The sequence below is a fragment of the Echinops telfairi genome, unplaced genomic scaffold, assembly GCF_000313985.2.
Source record: "Echinops telfairi isolate 266 unplaced genomic scaffold, ASM31398v2 ScPeMD7_7473;HRSCAF=8511, whole genome shotgun sequence".
Taxonomy (NCBI): domain Eukaryota; kingdom Metazoa; phylum Chordata; class Mammalia; order Afrosoricida; family Tenrecidae; genus Echinops; species Echinops telfairi.
Window position 1 is genome coordinate 11,382,306 of NW_022111377.1, and position 19,714 is coordinate 11,402,019.

Consider the following 19,714-nt stretch of genomic DNA (forward strand, 5'->3'; position numbering starts at 1 on the left):
GTAAGCTGGGAAACAATAAAATCAAGTCACCAGAACACAGAGGCGCTAAGAGCATGGCAATGAGGCAAGCCGCTCCTCCTGTTACTGTCAGAGCAGGGGAGCAGCACAGCTCGAGAGCCACGAGATGAGCCAGTGGAGCAGATCATGATTTCCCTCGCTCTCTCATTGTTCCCAAAACTACTGTTCACCAGAAATTTGCTTAGGGGAGCTTCCAAATAATTAGCACGTACATCTTCAAAGATTCCATAATTGTGAATGATTCATCTTATAAAATCCACATTCTCCTTTGTCTCCCCCAAGGAAATGGACTGAAAGCAAGTACCCTGCCACTGAGTCAATTCTGACTTGTAGAGACACCGTAGTCAGCGTAGAACTGTCCCTGTGGGTGTGTGAAGTGGTAAATCTGTCCTGGAGCAGAAAGACTGAGTTTTCTCCCAGACCCCTCTAGTCCACCTACATCAAACCAGACATTTGGGGGCCAAATAGAACTGCTTCTTAGTGTTTCTGGGACTATAAATCTCTATGGAAACAAGTAGCCTCATCTCTCTCCTGTGGAGCAACTGGTGTAGAGCCACAACCTTGCCATTAGCAGCTCCATGCTTAACCCTTTGTAGCTCAGGACTCATTAGGGAGTTAAAGAAGGCCTGAAATCCAAACACTGCTCACCATGCCCACATCTGAGGGTCCAGCGTATTCAGTGACCGGCCCGAGTTTTCTCTTAGTAACGGTTGGCTGAAGTTCACAAAAGCATTTCTAGCTTCACGGAAGTTACTGAATAACATGATTAACAGGGCTTAACTTCACGTTACTGATAAAACTCAAGAAAGGATCTAAATGTTCACTATTTCATAGTACACATATCCCACAATATATTAATCTTTCGAAAAATTATTTTATTGGGGGCTCTTACAGCTCCCATCACAATCCATAGTATTAATTTAATCTTATGGGTAAGCACATAGTGATATTTTCTTCCATTAGGCTCTGAGGCATACATGTTCAACTGGGATGCGTTCGGATCCATAAATTATTCCCATTTCAAGATGAGAAAACCTGATTCAAATGCTCTATTTTTGAAAGTGCTCGGAAGGCACAGAGTAGAAAACCAAAATTATTTCTAGAATCAGCACAGGCCCCAGAGGGCTTTTTAAAATTGGAGAGTACCTGAAAAGGGAGTTCTGGTGGCCCCCAGGGTAAGCACTGGACTAGTAACCAAACAGTCGGCAGTCTCTTCCTCCCTCCATGGAAGACAGTGTGGCAGCCTGCTTCTGCAAAAATTACAGTCTTGGCACAGCTCGATCTGTCCTACAGGGTCCCTGAGAGGTTAGCTCAACTTGTGGGCACATATACAGCAACAATACAAGAGAGAATTTAGCATTGCTCTCACAAGGCTGAGTCTGCTATGGGGACCTCTCCAGCCAAGAAAAAGTTGTTTTTCCTCTCCCTTCCTTAGGAGTTCCTGGATAGGACAATTGGTTAAGTGCTCCTCTATGAACGGAAAGGGGTGGCTGTTAGAACCTCCTCAGTTGGAAGTCCTGGTGGTCTCCTTTCAACAGGTCACAACCACTGGGAAGCCCATGGTGCAGAGCTCTAGTCCGACACACACGTGGGTCACCATGAGTCAGACTCAACTTGACAGCAACTGTTGTCCACGCCTAAAAAATTTTTATTGTTGTTCTCTTGTTATCTTTTCATTCTATTTCTTCAAGGAACTTTTGGAAGGCTGTGTGTGTGTGTGTGTGTGTGTGTGTGTGTGTGTGTACACACACATGTATGTTCACATCACCCTAACTTCAGCGATTTAAAATTCTGATCTAAAAAAGTTTCAATCACTGAATACAAAAAGAATGATTCATTATCAGGATAAAGAAAACAACAACTCTAGCCCCTCTTTGCCATCGAATGGGTTCCTATTCATGGAGACCCTATAGGACAGGGTAGAACTGTCTGTGAATTTCTTTTTTTTTGTTTGTTTTTTTTAAACATTTTATTAGGGGCTCATACAACTGTTATCGCAATCCATACACACATCAATTGTGTAAAGCACATTTGTGCCATCATTTTCAAAACATTTTCTCTCCACTTAAACCCCCGACATCAGGTCCTCATTTTTCCCCTCCCTCCCTGCTCCCCCCTCCCTCATGAGCCCTTGATAGTTTATAAATTGGTATTTTGTCATATCTTGCGTCTGTGAATTTCTAAGAATAGAAAATCCCATCTTTTTCCTTGGGAGCAGTTGTTGGTTTTGAACAGCTGACCTTGTAGTTAACAGCCCAATGTATAACCACTCATATGCAGCAAGTAACTGTGGAGAGTTATGGGGGTGTTTGGGTTGTTTGGGCTGTTTTCCATTTTGTAGGTGAGGAAATAGCGTGCTGCTAAAAAGAGAACAAAAATAACAAGTCTGGGCCTTGGGTGATGGGTCTTACCCTACCTGGGCCTCTTGGTCAGGCTGTTGGCTTCTAAGGCCCCTTCAAGGGCATTTGTGTCCAAGGTTCAAGAAGCTCAGAGTACGATGATGAAGAAAAACAGAAGCAAGATCTTATCTCTACGATATTCCTCCTCCAAAACCCAAGCTCACTGCCATTGAGCCCATTCTGATTCACAAAGACCCAGAGGACAGAGTAGAACCGCTCCTTTGGGTTTCCAACAAGCTAAACCTTTACGGGAGAAAAAGCCCCGTCTTTCTTCTGCATAGCAGTTGATGGGTTCCAACTGCTGACTTTGAAGTTACTATCCCAATGATCACCTACTAGGCTACCAAGGATCCTTAAGATATTCCTAGAGACCTGAAAAATGAAAAACCACACTCACTGCCTGTGAGTCCATTCTGACTCATATTGACCCTTATAGGATAGAGTGGACCATCCCATTGCTCCCAAAGAGCAGTTACTGGGTTTGAACTGCTAACCAAACTGTTAATGTAACCCATTGTCTCACCAGGGCTCCTTAGAAACCTAGAAGTCCAGAAAGTCTAAGTGCTAGGAATCAGAACATTTCCCCACTGGTATCTATCTGCAAGTAGTAATCCTTGTTGATAAATGCCCATAAACAGTAATCAGGAGATAATGCTTTCAAGGGAATGAAAGATTAGGGAGCCATTCTGGACTTAGCCCAAGCCTGAATGTTTAAAACACAAACAAACAAGGGTGGCTACAGGCTCTGTGATAACATAATACTACATTTGAGGCTCAGCTGACTAATTCTGGTTTTGTAGACAGTTTAAACTTATGGACATAGCTACCATAAATTGAATGATATCAAAGAATAACCTAGGATATGCACAAAAACTTTTAAAAAATCAGATCAAGATAATAAAAGTACTGGAAACACAGGGAATCTAGGACAGATGAACCCCTCAGGACCAGTGGTGAGAGCAGCAATACCGGGAGGGAAGGTGGGGGAGGTAGAAAGGGGGAATCGATCACAAGGATCTACATATAACCTCCTTCCTGGAGGATGAGCAACAGAAGGGTGGGTGAAGGGAGACACCGGGCAGTGGAAGATAAAATAATAATTTATAAATTATTAAGGGTTCATGAGGGAGGGGAGAGCGGGGGCAGGAGGGGAGAGTGGGAAGGGAAAAAGGAAAATGAGGAGCTGATTCCAGGAACCCAAGCGGAAAGCGAATTTTGAGAATGATGAGGGCAACAAATGTATAAGTGTGCTTTACACAATTGATGTATATATGGATTGTGATAAGAGTTGTATGAGCCCCAACAAAATGATTTTTCAAAAAGAGATGTAACAGCCCCAATAAAATGATTTTTAAATTAAATAAATATGAAAAACTAAATAAAAGGATCATTTCAAATATAAAGAATTATAGTCAGTTGCTTAAGAAATAGATGATAAAAATGAGCTGAATTCACTTTTTCTGGAAATAATAGAATGGGTATTAGAATAAGGGAATTGAAGATAGGGCAGAAAATAGTGAGCAAATAATCACTTTTAAATCTTATGAGATGATCTCAGAGTGGTAAAAGAGTTTGTCCATGCCATAAGAGAATCGATTTCTTGATCTTTCAATAGTCACAGAAAGAGGAGCCCAGCCGGAAATATGGATAGTAATATCTAGAGCTAGTAAGTTTGACATTTCAGACTTGATTAATAGGAAGATAATTTGTGATCCAACTTAGTTTTCATGACCAACATTCCTAGAGTAGGACAGGAACCCAGAGGCGTTCTGATGTCTCCTTTAACCTCGGTTGGATGGGGACGCTGAGACTTGAGCCCAGTAGGCGAGTGCTGTGGACAAGTCACTTGACAGTAAATCAGAAGGCAATTATTTAAAACAACTAAACTCATGGTCACCAAGTTAATTCTAACTCACACGTCCCAATAGGACAGGGTAGAACTGCCCATTGGGTTTCTGAGACTGTCTTTCTCCCACAGCACTGCTAGTGTTTTTGTTTTGGTTTGTTTTTCAGCTAGTGGTTTTGAACTGCTGACCTTATAGTTAGCAGCCCAATACAGATCCACTACACCACCAAGCCTCTTCAAACTGAAAGATTGGAGCTGTACAATGCTTATATGGGGCCTTGCAGATTATTAAAGAAACTCAATGAGAGTTAACTGAAGACATTTCCGTTGAATGGAGAGATCCTTACTAATACTGTTGTTCAATAAAGTGCCAGCGATTCAATTCTGGCTTTTGGTGATCCCCTATTGCAGAATGGAATTGCTCCATAGCTTTGTCGAGGCTGGGTACCCTTTTGGGGGGAGGCCTGTTTCCAAGATGTCGCTGGGTAGGTTCAGATCTGTGACCTTTAGGCTAGCCGTCCAGCACTCAACTGTTTGTCCCACAAGCAACTCCTCAGAGACTGAACAGTTGTGGTCCGCCGTTCCTATGGCGGGGTGGCTCTTTTCAACTCAAAACTCCGCACTGACTGCCTACTGTTATTAGGATAAACTTTTCTTGTTTTTTCAAACCGTTTTCTTAGGAGCTAATCCAGCCATACCATCCCACTGTTCAACCAAATGAAGCAGTATTGTACCATCTCTACCAGCACAGCAATTTAAAAACATTTGCTTCCTTCTTGAACTCCTTGATCTCAGCTCCTCAACTCCCACTCCCCTCCCTTCCCTGGTACTAACTCTTCTCATGGGCCCCGGAGACCTACAGGGTCTGACTCATACTAATCCTTGTGCCATCTTGTGCCAGGACCCCCCTGCTCTATTCCAGACAGCACAGCCCCCTGGACACTAGAAACTTCCCTGAGCCGAGGGACTCCTGAGCTTCTCTTCATTTACGTGAATGATGAGGGATCTGTTAAATTAGAACTACATATTTCCACCGGGTGCTTATTTTCAGTAGTCATAGAGAAAGTAACTTTGGATACTCTTAACTATGGGAAAGTTTCATCCATCCAAGTGTCCTCATGTTCTTGGAGCAATTTTTATTCATCTCGTGAAGGGCAATTTCAAATTGATGACTATACTCACAAGGAGGGAAAAAAGGGGCCTTTGTTTCTAAATCCACCATTTTTGATTGGGTGAACTGAATACTTAAGACGATAAAATTTAAATTCCTCCAAGAAAAGAAAAAGAAAGGAGGGAAGAATGGAGGGAGAGAAAGAAGGAAGAAAATTTTACCTGTAACTCCCCAATGTATTTATACACGTGGCTCCATTCTGGCAGCTCATGGGTGTTCCAGAATAAATCTCACATTCATTAACATCAGCCGAACATAGAGGACCCTGTGTTCATAGTTGGAAAAAAAATTGTTTACCAGGAGTCAGAGCGCCTGGGGGCAATATTCATGGAATCTGTGTAAGAGTTTGAACACTGACAATAGTAAGGCTTCAGGAAAGTCAAATACATACACTAATATTAACCTCCAGTTGTCCTTTCTCTGGAACTCAGATTGGTCTAATAGAACCAAAGAGATTTTCTTAAGATCACATTAGTTAGCAGAGGAGAATCTTTATACAAACTAATCTTGGTTTCCTTCCAGTGCTGAGCCTAGGAATGCTTAACAAAAGAGGGAAATATGCATATTGGGAATGTTTCCACCATTATTAGACAAAACTATGAAAAAAAAACACCTGGCTGCAATTGAGCAGGTCAATGTCGACCCATAGAGACTCTATAGGACAGGGTAGAACTGCCCCTGTCAGTTTCTGAGAGTGTAACTCTTTAGGGGAGTAGAAAGCCTCATCTTTCTCCCAGGAGAATCTGATAGTTTTGAACTGCCAACCTTGCGTTTGACAGCCCAATGTGTAACCACTACGCCACCAGGGCTCCCTGGCTCCCTTTCCATAGTAGGTATCCAATAAAGGCAACCCCTCCATCAGAGGGCTCAGTATTCCAGGGGGCTATATAACCGACTTGCCATGGCTTTAATTTGGGCATAGAAGAGGTACTTCATTTTGATGAGGGCGGTCACAGAAGCCTAGAAGCTTCAGCTAGAGAGGATTCAATAGGTCTGAGGGATTCCAAGGGAAGTGGCAGGGGCTGACTCAACGGCACCTTTAACCAAAGACCCTGTTGGCTCACCTTCCACTGTGATGGGCAGATACAGAAAAAGGCACCGTGCAGGTTGAGGCAGGTTCCACCGTTTTGGCAGGGATTGCTGCTGCAAACGTTCTTGTCAACCGCCTGAAACAAAGGCAGGGCCGAAATGGCTGTGAGCCGATTGTCCTTTCTGTGGGCGCCACTACAAAGCGTCATTGGGTACAGATGCTTATGAGGTTTACAGTCTAATCCCAGGAAATCAGATGTCTTTCTCCATTCTTTAAAACAAATTACCCATGTTCTTTAAATCCACTCTGTGTTGCCAAAGGAATTGTTAGTAGACGTTGTCCTTAGTTTAATCATCAACTTTTTAGGGAATAAACTCAAACTCAGTGCCAAGCCCATAGGACAAGGTAGAATGGTAGAATTGCCCCCGTGGGTTTCTGAGATTATCTACAGTAGAAGAAAGCATCCCCTTTCCCCTGTGGAGCAGCTAGCTGGGGGTTTCAAACGTCTGACACTACCCACTGTGCCAGCGGGAGCTGTGGAGGTTTGTACCATGACTGCCGCCAGCTCAGGGCCACCCCGTGTGTGCAGAGCAAGGCTGCTTCATAGGGTTTAAGGCCTGTGACCTTTGGGAAGCAGATTGCTAGGCCTGTGTCCAAAGGCATTCTGGGTGAGTTTGAACAGGCAACCTTTGGGTAGGAGCCAAGTTCTTAATGAGTGCCTCACTGTTTGGGCCAGAGATGAACTCTCCTCTCTGAAAAACCTTGTTCAACGGAGAAATATACACGAGGGAAACAACAGTAAAAGCGTCAAGGGTGGGGGGTATTTAAAGAACCTCCCTGTTGCTCAAAGGAACATCCTCGTTTCTATTGTGGCTGATCTTTAGGAAGAACATTTAAAATGGGGCTGTCTTTTGCTGCCTCGCCGTCTCCCGCGGGTTAAGATAACTGACCTCTTTTCACTCCAAGCCCTTAGTCTGAAAAGTGGGGGCATTGATACACTCCCACTCTCGGGCTCACAGGGCTGTTTTGAGAGGAGAGGCTCAAACAGACCTGCCTTTGTCTGCACAGCCTGGAAGGTCTTGCCACAGGTCCACTGCCAGTTTAATGCCTCTGCGACCAGAAGATAGCTTCAGGGCATGCGGCACTTCTTCTACCATCTCACAGACCAATTCTGCATGTCAGAGTTAAAATTGGAACATGCTTCCTATGACATGTTGTTCTCATGTCCAGTGGCTCACAAAGAACTCCAGCCTGTTCTTTCTGTCCAACTGAGGAAGTTACAGGCCAGAGGACATCCGACCCCACCCACACCCTTTCTAGAAGAATCCGTCCTCTCTACAACACACGGCAGTGCCATCTATGCCAGAACTCAGCTGATCATGCTTGCGGGGTCTCTTTCTGGATTCTTTTTCATCCCAGTATTCTCATTGATCAGTTATATCAACAAATAGGACTTTTTAACAAAAATATCTAAATAAGCAAAGTGAGGCACAGGCAAGGCCTCGGTGTCACCACACGTACACACAGCGTGGGGCGTGCATCTTAGCCAAGACCCTGGTCCGGGACCAGGTATCAGAGCCCATGTCACATGCCCTTTCCTTAAGCCTGGCCCAACATCCATCAACCACTAGATCGAGATGCAGGGCGGCACGTGCCCTTCGAAGGTGAAATGAATGTCTCATAGCCAAATGCCTACCCTTAGCCACAGCATTGCCCTTGTCCCTGAGCCGAGCCCTGTCCCTGGAAGCTGTCCCATGGAAATCCTTGGTCTCTGTCCATCTTGGTTTATCTTTGTGCTAGCCCATCATTTAGAAGTTCTGTTCATCAAAGCACACTAAAGGACGTTAACCACAATCGTCTTAAGACCTTTTGCCTCTTTTGAATACAAAAACAGTCAGCAGGAAGACAGTAGGAGTGGCAGGGACTGTGAACCCCTGGTAGAATGAGTCCTTGCTCATTCTCTGACTCTCTAAAATGGTGAGGGCAGAAAGGACAATCGATGACCTACATCAGAAACAGGAACAGATGAACTTCATCGCCAAACTTAAGAAATGCCCAAAGTGGAAGACAACACTGTGAAGGATCATCAAAAGAGATGAAGAACTTTAGAGCAGGAATTCTGAACCGGGTCTCACTGGACTTTACAGCTAAGAGTTCTAATTATGGGGACGTTTTGTGTATTTCTCGGAGCAGACGGTCTTCCATTCCAGGAAGACTTAAAGAGACCAGCTGGCAACACAAAGAGTATTAGGCCTAAAACAGAAAGACCCGTTTATGAAGCAGGGCAAAATTAGGGAATGTTTGCTTTAAGAAATTGCGAGCATAGAATCCTTGCCAGTAAACCTCAATTCTTGCTATCAAAATGCCATTTTAATTTGTTAGGCTTCATAGATTTGGCTGATAGAACTTCACAACAAACAGCACATTGTGGTTTCTTAATTCCTGCTGTAACGATTGAGCTAAAACCATACTGTAAGAAATCCTCACTGTATTTTCTTAAGGTTCTTCTGGACACGATCCATTGTCATGGGATGGTTTGGTAATGAAAATAATATATAATAACCTTAATAGTGGGGAGGGAGGGGAAAAGTGACGACCTAATGTCGGGGGTTTAAATGGAGAGAAAATGTTTTGAGAAACGATGTACAAATGCGCTTTACACAATTAATGTGTGTATGGATTGGGATAACAGTTGTATGAGCCCCTAATAAAATGTTAAAAAAAAAAATAACCTTAATAGTACAAAAAATGTTACATGGCATAGTTCAGTCGATAACGTTCATTAAAGTTTCCTATGATTTACAAAAAAAAAGAGAAATTGTTCAAATAAATTAAATAAATAGTGTAAATTTAATTATCAGCAAATGACTTCAGGGAGTCTGAAGTACTTCATAATGTACTTGTCCCCACCTCTTGAGTTTAGTTAGTGCTCAACAAGATGCGTGGCCTTCCGGAACTTAGTGCTGGCTGCCACAATTGGCATGGTGAGACCACAGTTAAAGGGTGACATTGTAAGGGAAGGATCATATGGTCTGTCAAACTCAAGGTCAAAATGTCACGGGCTGGCCACTTCATTACTCTGAGACAGGGAAGTACAAACTGATGAGAATTGAATGATAGGAAAAGGCCAGCAAAGTCCTTAATAGGAACTGTCTGTGCAACCTTACAATGAGGACCACGAGCTCAACCTGTGATTCAGAGGGAGACTTAGAGAAACTTATTAGCTATCTGGTAGCCAGAGGACTTACCTGCTGTAAACTTTGAAACTTTCTCTCAAGATCCGCAAGCTAGCAGTGGAAGAAAAGCAAAACATCCATTAGCCACGTCAAAGGCGTGTTTTACGGGACATCCTAACCCTGCAGTATTTTCCGAACCCTCTCTGCTGTGGACTCACTTTCTGACCGTTCCCTCGTTTAGGATTTCTCCCCCTCCGTGCTTTGTCTCCCGGGGTCCCCTTCCTTCTGACTCGTTTTCAGATCATAACTAAGAAAAACACTAATTTTTGAAAGAAGCAACTGAAAAGCTGAGCGGAGAGCATCATGGCCAGGGCCGGGGGCACATTCACTTCATCCATCCGCAGAGGGCTAGAGCCGGGAATACCTTGGCAAGGAGTCTTGGCAAGGCATTTCCGACCCTCTGGCTGTCACCACGTCTCCTTCATTAGACGGATGTCATATCGCCAGAGTCCCTTATCATCAGGCCACCGACATTTCTCAAACGGCTACAGAACTCCAACACAGCTACAGTTGAATTGCACTGAACGAAGAAGCCGCCCCCCTAGTTATGTGGGTCTGACTTACCTTGGAATTAAGTTGATGGATTTGACTAGTGATATTTTGAGGCGCACCAGCGGCACCCCCTTTTAACTGCACGATGTCATCTTTGTTTCTCTGGATCTAATTTGGTACAAGGGAGATGTTAGCGAAAATCATATTTTATAGGAAAGGGGTTTAAGGACATAATAAATCAGTATGCCACCGCCTATTGTTATAGAAACCAAAATCACGCCATGTATCATAAATGTCAGGCTAAACTAGTGATGACATCATTGGACATGAACTAACTCTTTTCGCCGTCATAACAGTTTAGGGGACTTGTTGAGAAACCTGACTTGAGGTCAGACGACTTACGTTATAAATCTTGGCTCCTCCACTGACTGGGTGACTGGGTCGGTCGCTTAACTGTTGCAGGGTTCCTTCGCCTGCCCTATGAATGCCGTGATACAAGCCTACCGCATGGCGTCAAATGAAAGTGCATAGGAAGTGGTCAGCATAGCATTTATCAACCAAAATACAAACTCATGGCCATTGAGTCAGTTCCGACTCACACGGACCCTACAGGGCAGGGAGGACCCTACTGTGTTCCCCTGGGGGGTAACACTGTCACACATTATGGGAGTAGAAAACCTAGTCTTTCTCCCGAGGAGCCGGCTGGAAGTTTCAAACTGCTCACCTTGCCGTCAGCATCCCGGTACTTAACCACTCTGCCACCAGAGCTCATAGCAAACTCTACATGGTGCGAGCTTCTAACGTTAGGACTGACGATGCAGGCACGACGGGGTGGTACGTATGAGCATGACGTAGTCAGTATGAAGTACTGAACACCTGACAACAGTCAGCCAGGGGACCCTGGTGGCACCATGGTTAAGCGCTCATCTGTTGGCCGAAAGTTCTGCGGTTGGAGACCACCAGCCGCTCCACAGGAGAAAAGGCCTGATAATCTGCTCCCATAAAGGCTGCAGCTGAGGCAACCCCCTGCGGCGATTCCAGGCCGCCCTAGAGGGTCACCAAGAGTCGAATCGACTCAGTGGACCACCACAACAAGTCTTCTCAGGTCACATCTAAACTATCCCTGCCAGGCCTTCTGATGGGACCTCGTGAACCTTCTCTAGACCAGAATACGTGTCCCTGGCCAAGGAGCCCCTTTCCACTGGGACGAATCCCTCTGGCCGTCCTAACCCTGCGTTCATTGCCCTTCACCAAGACTAGGCCCATCTCCGCATTCTAAGGTCTAAGGCACAGCTTCACATAAGCCTGTCAACAACGTCCCCCATTGAGCTATGTGAATTCACTTCAATATACTATCGGCACCATCAGGGTAGCTTACCTGTTGTAAACATTCGCTGAGATCCTCATCATTTAACTTAATTTTCCCCAAGGATCCTGTTCTAAATTCGATGTTCAGGGCAGAACCAGTAAGAAACACCAAGTTTCCTCTCTCTGTAGCAATTCGGGGCCTGTAGAATTCAAATAGAACAAATCCATCATTAGCACAGAAAGTCTAAAGAACGAAGTTGCTCATTTCTCTTTACGGTTCACTCAGCCGAATTCTCCCCTTTCTGCTACTGCCTTCTCTGCGAGGTTTCTGCAGATGGTGCCTCCTAAAGGCGTGTTTGACTTATTTGCAAAATGATAAATGAAAAATGTCTAAGAAGGTGTCTTCCTACATCGCTCCAATGTTTCTCCCTGTTGACTCTTCAATGCTTTTGTTTTCCCCATGAAAAATGACACCGCGGCCTCACCAGCTGTGAAAGCTAGAGAGAGCCCTGCACTGCGAACAGGAAGATGGCCACCCCACACCCACAAGCCGCCCCATGGCAGAAACTACCAGCCATGCCAAGGAGGAACGCTGGGGCAGTCTGCTGCCCAGAAGATTACAGCCTTGGGAACCCTCTGCAGTCAGTTGACAGGACCGCAATCTATTGTTTTTCTGTCCATCGCAGCCATGGCCCGACATCTACTTACTGTTGCACGTCGGTGCTTCTTCCTAGTCTCTGCTGCTCCGGTCCTCCAGCTTCACCGCCGAATTCCGTGATCGTCAACAGAACAGCCAAACTCCACAGGCGGGCCGAAGACATGCTCCTCACCGGCCCACCAGGGCTGCCAGGGCGACTCAGGTGACTCCAAGAGACGAGTGTCGGAGACTGGAGACCGGCACGCCAGGCAGATGTACTTTGACCTCGGGCACATCCAGTCACTTTGCACCTCTTTCTTATTTGTTCCAGAAGACTACCTCCTCCCACCTCCCCTCCCCAAGGGATGTAAATGAGCTTAGATGTTCAACTCGCGCAAGGTCACAATCTTCCTTCAGAGGTGCAGGATTTAATCATTATCTGTTTGACCTTTGAGAGCTCATGAGGGTTCACTCGCCACTCAGGTTTTCCTAATACAACACTTGCTTAGGCTATAAACAGCCTAAGGAATTCCGCCGCGGTTTGATTTCTTTCACCTTGAAGGAAGGTAGCAGATAGAGTCAATGGAAACCAAGATTGGGATGCTGGGAAGGTAAAACGGTTGCATTAAAAACAAAACAAAAAAGACTTAAAATGAAAGGAAATATTTGAATCTAGACTCGTCGGTTTCCAACATTCAGAAAGACAAGCTGTAACAACCTTAAAGTGTCTCTGCAACTCCCCTGTGGAATAAGGGAAAGAATGAGACACTTTTCCAAGAGAATGGTCCTAAAACTTCTACGATTAAATGCTGGAAAACAGCAGGAAGGTTTCAGAGTTAAGATCTCTGCATTAACTAGAAAAACGTGGCAGGGGCAGAGGTAGGGGTGGTGCTGGGACAAGCTGCACGTGGTTGAATTGAGAGGGGAAAAAAAAAAAGGAATTATTTTTTAAAGAAAAGTTATTTAATGGAATAGTACAAACAGGGAAAAGATTGGCCTGTCTTATGCTATCGCCACAATGAGGTTAGGTTATTGTTAGTCACTGACAGAGTTTTGAGCTCTTGGTAGTCATTGTTTTGAGTAATTCATATGAATTGTAAGGAGCCCTGGCGGCACAGTGGGCTACAGATTGAGCTGCGAGAGGCAAGGTGAGCGGTTTGAATCCACTAGTCACTCTGAGACAGAAAGGTGAGGCTAAACTCCTGTAAAGATTTAAAGTCTCCCAAACCTAGAGGGGCAGCCTACTCTGGGTAGAGCTATGAGTTGGAATTGATTCATGACCACAGGTTGGTTGCGTTTATATGGATTGTATAATTTAATGTTTAGTATGAATGAGAAAGTTACTTCTTAGAAATGAATCTTTACTTAATGTTCCTTTCTATACCTTTACTATCTCCATCTCTTATCTAGTTCCCTCAAATTTAATTTTGTCTGGTTACATTGAACTAATACATCTATTCTAAATAATAAGCAAATGCATGATTGTGATGGAAAAATCTTTCGTGTACAGCTTTCCTGACTTTAGTCTCCCCAGTGTAGTTGTGCTTTTTTTTTTAAACAGCAGCACAAAAAGTCTGCTTGAGCCTCGTTTCCACTGAGGAAAATAAAAAAAAGTCAAGATTAGGTCTTTGCTGTCCCCGAAAGACACAATAACCTTCAACTCTGACCTCTGCTTAGAATGAACACCCCTCGGAGGTCTTCAGACCTTCCTGAAAATGCTGGATCCATTTAAACATGTTGTTTTGCTCGGGGCAGCAATCCTGTAAATTTGTTGCATAACTTTGCTGATTTGGGGAGAGATAAACCTGAAATTTATTTTTTTAATGGTTACATATGCCACATTTCACCCGTTTTATGAGCACATAATCCACATCATACAATTCAATCGTTCAATCATGTGAAGAAGAATTATACAAGCATTACCACAATCAATTTCAGAACATTATCTTTTTTCCCCTCTTGACTAAATCACCATTAAAATGAGCTGTGTAATCACATTCAGTTTGAGTGTTCCCTCCCCCTGACTTTTGTTATGTCTTATGTTAGCCCTGGCCTCAAAATCATCTCTTCTCATTGCACAAGTGAATCTTATTTTTGTAAAGCATCTTTGTGAGGCTAAGAGAAGTGTCTTATTGAGGGAACTTGTCCGCAGCCGGCTGCTGATTGCTGAGACACCTTTAAACCTGTTTGCTTGGAAGGAATCCCAGTGAGTGTGAAGTGGAAGCTGAGGAGCAAGACTTCGTGACCTATCTTCGTCTTTAGACCATATACTCTATGCGAGACGTTCCGCTACAGATTGCAATGCCGCCACGGTACCTGCTCACAAGGAGCTCAAATTCTGGAGCAAGGAAACAGGCAGGGGAAAAAATGTTTAAAACTGAATGAACGAAAAAATTAAATAAATACAATTTAAAAACTGAATGAACAGTGTGATCTAATAAGGACCTATGTTGCTGTGGGAACATTAAGAGGTGATGGGGTATAGAGGGACTGGAGAGGAGTGGCGCCCTTGCAGTGGCAGTCAGGGAACATCTAAGAAGCCGTATTTAGGCTGAGATGAGGAAGATGTTAAGGCAGCCACTCCCACAGATCTGGGAAGCCCTTGTTGACCTTGGCTCCAGGAATCTTTACCTACCACCATCCATGAAGTACTCAGGACTGAACTTGGAGTCTACTACCATATTCCCCACTGGGTTACACCACGTCCCAGCTGGAGGGTACAGGGGGAGGTCATGGGCCGTGGAGGCTCCTCCTTGATTCCGTCTGTGTTGGGACTAGAGAAGTCCCTTAAGGGCGAATGTTGAGGAAATCGTCAATATCTAGATTCCAAAGTTAGTTGTGAATGCCCTCAAACGTTGCATGAACACATAGACTGCATTAAGAAAAGCAAAACGGGCTTGGAAAGACGGCGTTCTAAAAGCCCAGTCCATGAGAATCTCTAGGGAAGTGGTATTGCACTGGTCCATCATCAGGTAGTAACCTCTGCTCCCTAAGGACCAAGACAATCGTGTAACATGGAATAGTGCCTTCACGTGATGCTCAAATATCCGTGGTTTCATCTTTTTAAAAAGTGAAATTAATAAAACAGATTAACTATGCCAAAGTGTCATTTAGCACAGAGAGACCCCTGCCGGCACTGAGATGTGTACAGCACCACTGGACCCAAAGACTTTCTACCCACTGGCTTGTGATTGTCCTGCATTTGGCTTCATTGCATGTGTTGCGTGAGTCTGAAGAGGACTTCACAGATTGGTATCGGGCCTGTGGGCTAACATCAGACTTATGGACTTGATCTGGACTGGGCTGGGATGTTTTCTCCATGTTCAATTGCTCTTGTATATGAACCCCTTTCTTACACACATACACACACACACACACACACACACACAGTGTCATTTAGTACATTCGCAGTATCAGACAGTCACCCTTATCTAGGCACAAAATTCTCATCTCCCCAGATAAAAACCTCTCATTTACTCCCATTCGTCCTTGCCCCTGCCTACCTCCATCCCCATCAACCACCAACCTCCTTGCTGTCTCTTGGATCTATCTAATCAATGGCATTACACAACAGATGACCTTTTGTGCTATTTGACTTCTTTAAAATTTCCCCCATGCCATCATTTCTTTTTATTTTAAACCATGGTCTTTCATTCAATAGAGTTTCTGTGACTCACCCATTTTTAGGGTGCACCCCTTTTTAGTGCTGAATCATTATCGGCTGCTTGGCTATTCCACAGTTTGATAAACATTATTTCCAGTTTGGAACTATCAGAGACAAAGCTGCTGCATTTGTCAATAGGTTTTTAAATCAGCATACATTTTCATTTAAATTGCTAAATACCGTGGCGGATTGGTATTGTTGCAATGTTTTGCTCAATATCTGCTTAACTTTATTAGGCCCCATAGAAGGACACTCCAGAAAACTATCCCCCAGTTATGTCGGTAGTAGAGTTTCACCCAGTTCATATATACGTTCCTTTAGCATTTTCAGTCTTTTTATTATTAGCCATTCGAATGTGTGTATTTAATTGTGGTTTAAATTACATTACCTTAATGACTAATGATGCTGGGCTTATTTTTATGTACATTTTCCTTTCCATACCTTCTTTGGCAAACTTGTTTGAATCTTTTTTGAATTGAGATATCTTTATTTTAATTTTTCAACCTAAGGGTTCTTCAATTATTCTGGACACAAGAATAACCCCCAAACCTTTGGCATGTCATTTCATTGGCTTAAGAGTATCTTTCAAAAACATAAATCAAGTCAGACACATAAGACTGAATTGTAAGAGATGCCATACAGTTACGGTTCTATATAAAACTCACAGTGATAAAAGAATAGCTCGGAGGTTTTCTGAGGTAGGGAAAGTGGGAGAGGGCTGACGGCAAGGAGACCCGAGTGAATTATTAAGAATAATGGAAAGGTCTATGTGTTGATTGTGGTGGTATCTGAAGGACTTGTCTAAATGTGAAAAACTCATCTAACTGTGAACTTCAAAGAGGTGAATTTTATGGGAAATAAGTGATTTATGAGTTGGGCAGCTAATAGGAAAGTCAATACCTCAAAACCACCGGTCATTCCTCAAGAGAAAGATGAGGCATTCTGCTCTCATAAAGATTCACAACTTCAGAAACTCTAGGGAGAATCCCACTGTGCCCTGTAGGATTGCTGTGAATTGGAGTAGATTTGATGGCAGTGGGCTACATATTTGTAATTGTTCCCATTTATAAGAAGGATGACGTATGAAGTCATGATGTTAATAGTAAATCAAAGCCTAATAAAAGATGTCTACTGGCTTTTACATAAATTTTAAAAAATCTATCACAATGACATAGATGTGTTTAAAAGCTTAGCCACTCAGAGGGGGAAAGGTTTGATAATCCAAGATATTTGGCAGCTTTAGAGTAGGATCAGATAGGCTAGGCTAGGTTCTTCTACAATTCTTGAAGAACTCTAAATCTTTGAGCCCCGGACCTAATTATTTCAAGGATTATATTTTCCTAAAGATCACTAAAGTCATCTAATCTTTCTAATACAGTAAAAAAGGTTTTCAGCATGATCTCAATCAGAGTTTTCTGTTTCAAGAATATATTATTAAACAGAATTAAAGACAATGCCTAGCTTCCAGTCTAGACACGAGTTTCTAATAGTCCTTTGTGTTACGAGGAAGAAGAAAGGGTCGGGTGGGGGATGAGAGCAATATTCTTTCAAGGTCTAACTGACCCCTGCTGAGATAAGTTATGGAAATTTACATCCAGTGCACCTACTCCACGCCAGCTCAGATCAATAGACAAGTCAGACTGCCGGCATATCATGACCCTGTGGAACCAATGTAAAAATCAATAGCTGTTTCCACAGCATTATCACTCATTCTGTCTACTTGCCTTGACCAAAATTTCTTTAAAAAGACAAAGTAAAATAGCTACAAAATCCAGGACCTTCACCTTTATGAGATGAGTAATCTTCCCCCAAGGTATATAGTCTATAGACCTAAGATTCTATCTTTCAGTTACTAGGAAACCTCCTATCTCCTCTTTATCCACAATGCATTCTGCAAATTATGTGCATACTGATAGGATAAAGGCGGCTAACCTCAAGGAATACCTTTCTGCACTTAGGACTCTGTAGACAGCGATGATCCCCTATTACTCTTGTTGTTAGTGTCAGCCAGTCTGTTCCAGCTCACAGGGACCCTGTGTACAACGGAAGGACACAATGTCCAGTCCTGCCCCGTACTCACAATTGTTCTTGGTTTGAGCCCATTGAAACAGTCACTGTGTCAATCCATCTTATCAAAGCTCTTTTTTTTTCTTTTCACTACCCCACTTCTTTACCAAGCAAGATGTCCTTTTCCAGGGACTGGTCTCTCCTGACAACATGCCCAAAGTACATAACACAAAGCTTCGCCATCCTTGCCTCTAAGGAGCATACTGGCTATCCTACTTACCCAGCAGATAAGTTTGTTCTTTGGCAGTCTGTGGTACCTTGAATATTCTTACCAGCACCCCATTCAAATGGATCATTCTTCTTCGGTCTTTCTTACCCGATGTCCAACTTTCACATACTTAGGAAGCATTCGAAAATACCACGGTTTGGGTCAGGGGCACTTTAGCCCTCAAAATGACATCCTCGATTTTCAACACTTCAAAGGGGTCTTGTGCATCAGATTGACCTAATACGATGCATCACCCGATCTCCTGACTGCTGCTTCCATGAGCATTAATTGTGGACCAAGCAAGAGAAAATCCTTGACAAATTCAATCCACAGTTATGGAGGAAAACAGTTCCATCTTTTCCTCCACAACAATACTACATTAGTATAATCCCTATCGTTGCGATCTTTCTGTGTTCTGTTAGGTGCCATGAGTTGGTTCCGGGCCATGGTGACCCGATGCACAACCTAAGGAGACCCGTCAAGATCCTGTGCCATCCCCACCCTCTTTCCTATGCCGGAGACAATTGTTACAGTCACCGTGGTGTCAATCAACCTCACTGAGGTCCTTCCTCTTTCTTACTGTCCCTCCACTTTACCGAGTATGATGTCCCTCTCCAGAATTTTTATGTAGCAAGCTTCAGTTTTCATTCTTATGAGTTTCCCCCCAAAATTCTACTGTGGTATAATTTAATAAGCCATTATGAGGCACATAAAATGGTCGACAATAAGGAAAATTCAAAAAGAGTGAAAATTGTGGCCTTTTCTAGTTTGCAATAAAGTCACACAAGCAAATCTAGAGAGCTGTATTAAACTGGCACTATAAAGATGGGTGTGACAACATGAGACAGAATATATCCCAATGTTAGGAAAACAGCCTAAGCCAAACTAAAAAAGGGTCTTCAGACCAATGCAGGCAAAGTACACTGCTAGCTTGCTAAGCAGCCAGTGGAGTCATTTTGGATAAAAGTGGTTGGGTAGGTGCAAGGGCATAAATAAAAGATCTTCATTTTAGTGTGGGCCTTTTAATTTAAAAGGGAGGCACTCTAATATCTTGGGTGAAATATTTGATGCCCGTTTCTGGAAAGCCAACCACACTTATCTAGAGAACTGGATCAGTGTGGGAGTCGTGGCAATGAGGAGGGAGGATTAAAATGGTCCAGTCTGCTGGAGGAAGAATTGGCAAGATTCTCATAACACTCATTCTAATTCCCATTACATTTTATAGCTTCAATCTGGCTTTGGCCCTTTCTTTAGCCCCTTTCCACTTCCATATCAGTTTAAAAGAGAACACTAAAATTAATCTGCTTTTGGTCATTAATGCAAGCATTCATGAACAGAATTATCTCAACCTCTGTGGCACTTAACTCATGCTAATCTTCAGAGACACAGCATTGCTTAAAAGGTACTTAAGCATCCCGAGTTTTGTGATTCTCCCTCCACCCAAACAATACTATAGAGTTCCATTTGTCTATTCATTTTCCATGAGATATTACATAAAATAACTATGAAAATTGATGTAACTTTAAAACTACTCATGTGCTTTTTTCACGGGAAATGTATTACCAGCTAGGAAATGAGCAGGTCGACGGCGATGAGCTCATCTTTTTGACTGTAATGTGGTCTTGACTCAAAGAACAT

The 19,714-nt window shown here is 43.3% G+C and overlaps 1 protein-coding gene across 1 annotated transcript in view; it reads right to left on the reverse strand.

Annotated features, from left to right (window-relative positions):
* CUBN (cubilin) overlaps positions 1–12,374 on the reverse strand; it is a 303,548-nt gene extending 291,174 nt beyond the window's left edge. The window contains exons 1-6 of the mRNA XM_004716015.2: positions 12,209–12,374; positions 11,571–11,700; positions 10,265–10,360; positions 9,713–9,751; positions 6,499–6,600; positions 5,596–5,699 (exon numbers count right to left, since the gene is read on the reverse strand). Of these exons, the coding sequence (XP_004716072.1) occupies positions 5,596–5,699; positions 6,499–6,600; positions 9,713–9,751; positions 10,265–10,360; positions 11,571–11,700; positions 12,209–12,321 (584 nt within the window). The 5' untranslated portion in view covers positions 12,322–12,374. The remainder of the gene's footprint in view (positions 1–5,595; positions 5,700–6,498; positions 6,601–9,712; positions 9,752–10,264; positions 10,361–11,570; positions 11,701–12,208) is intronic.
* Between the last annotated feature and the right edge of the window lie 7,340 nt (positions 12,375–19,714).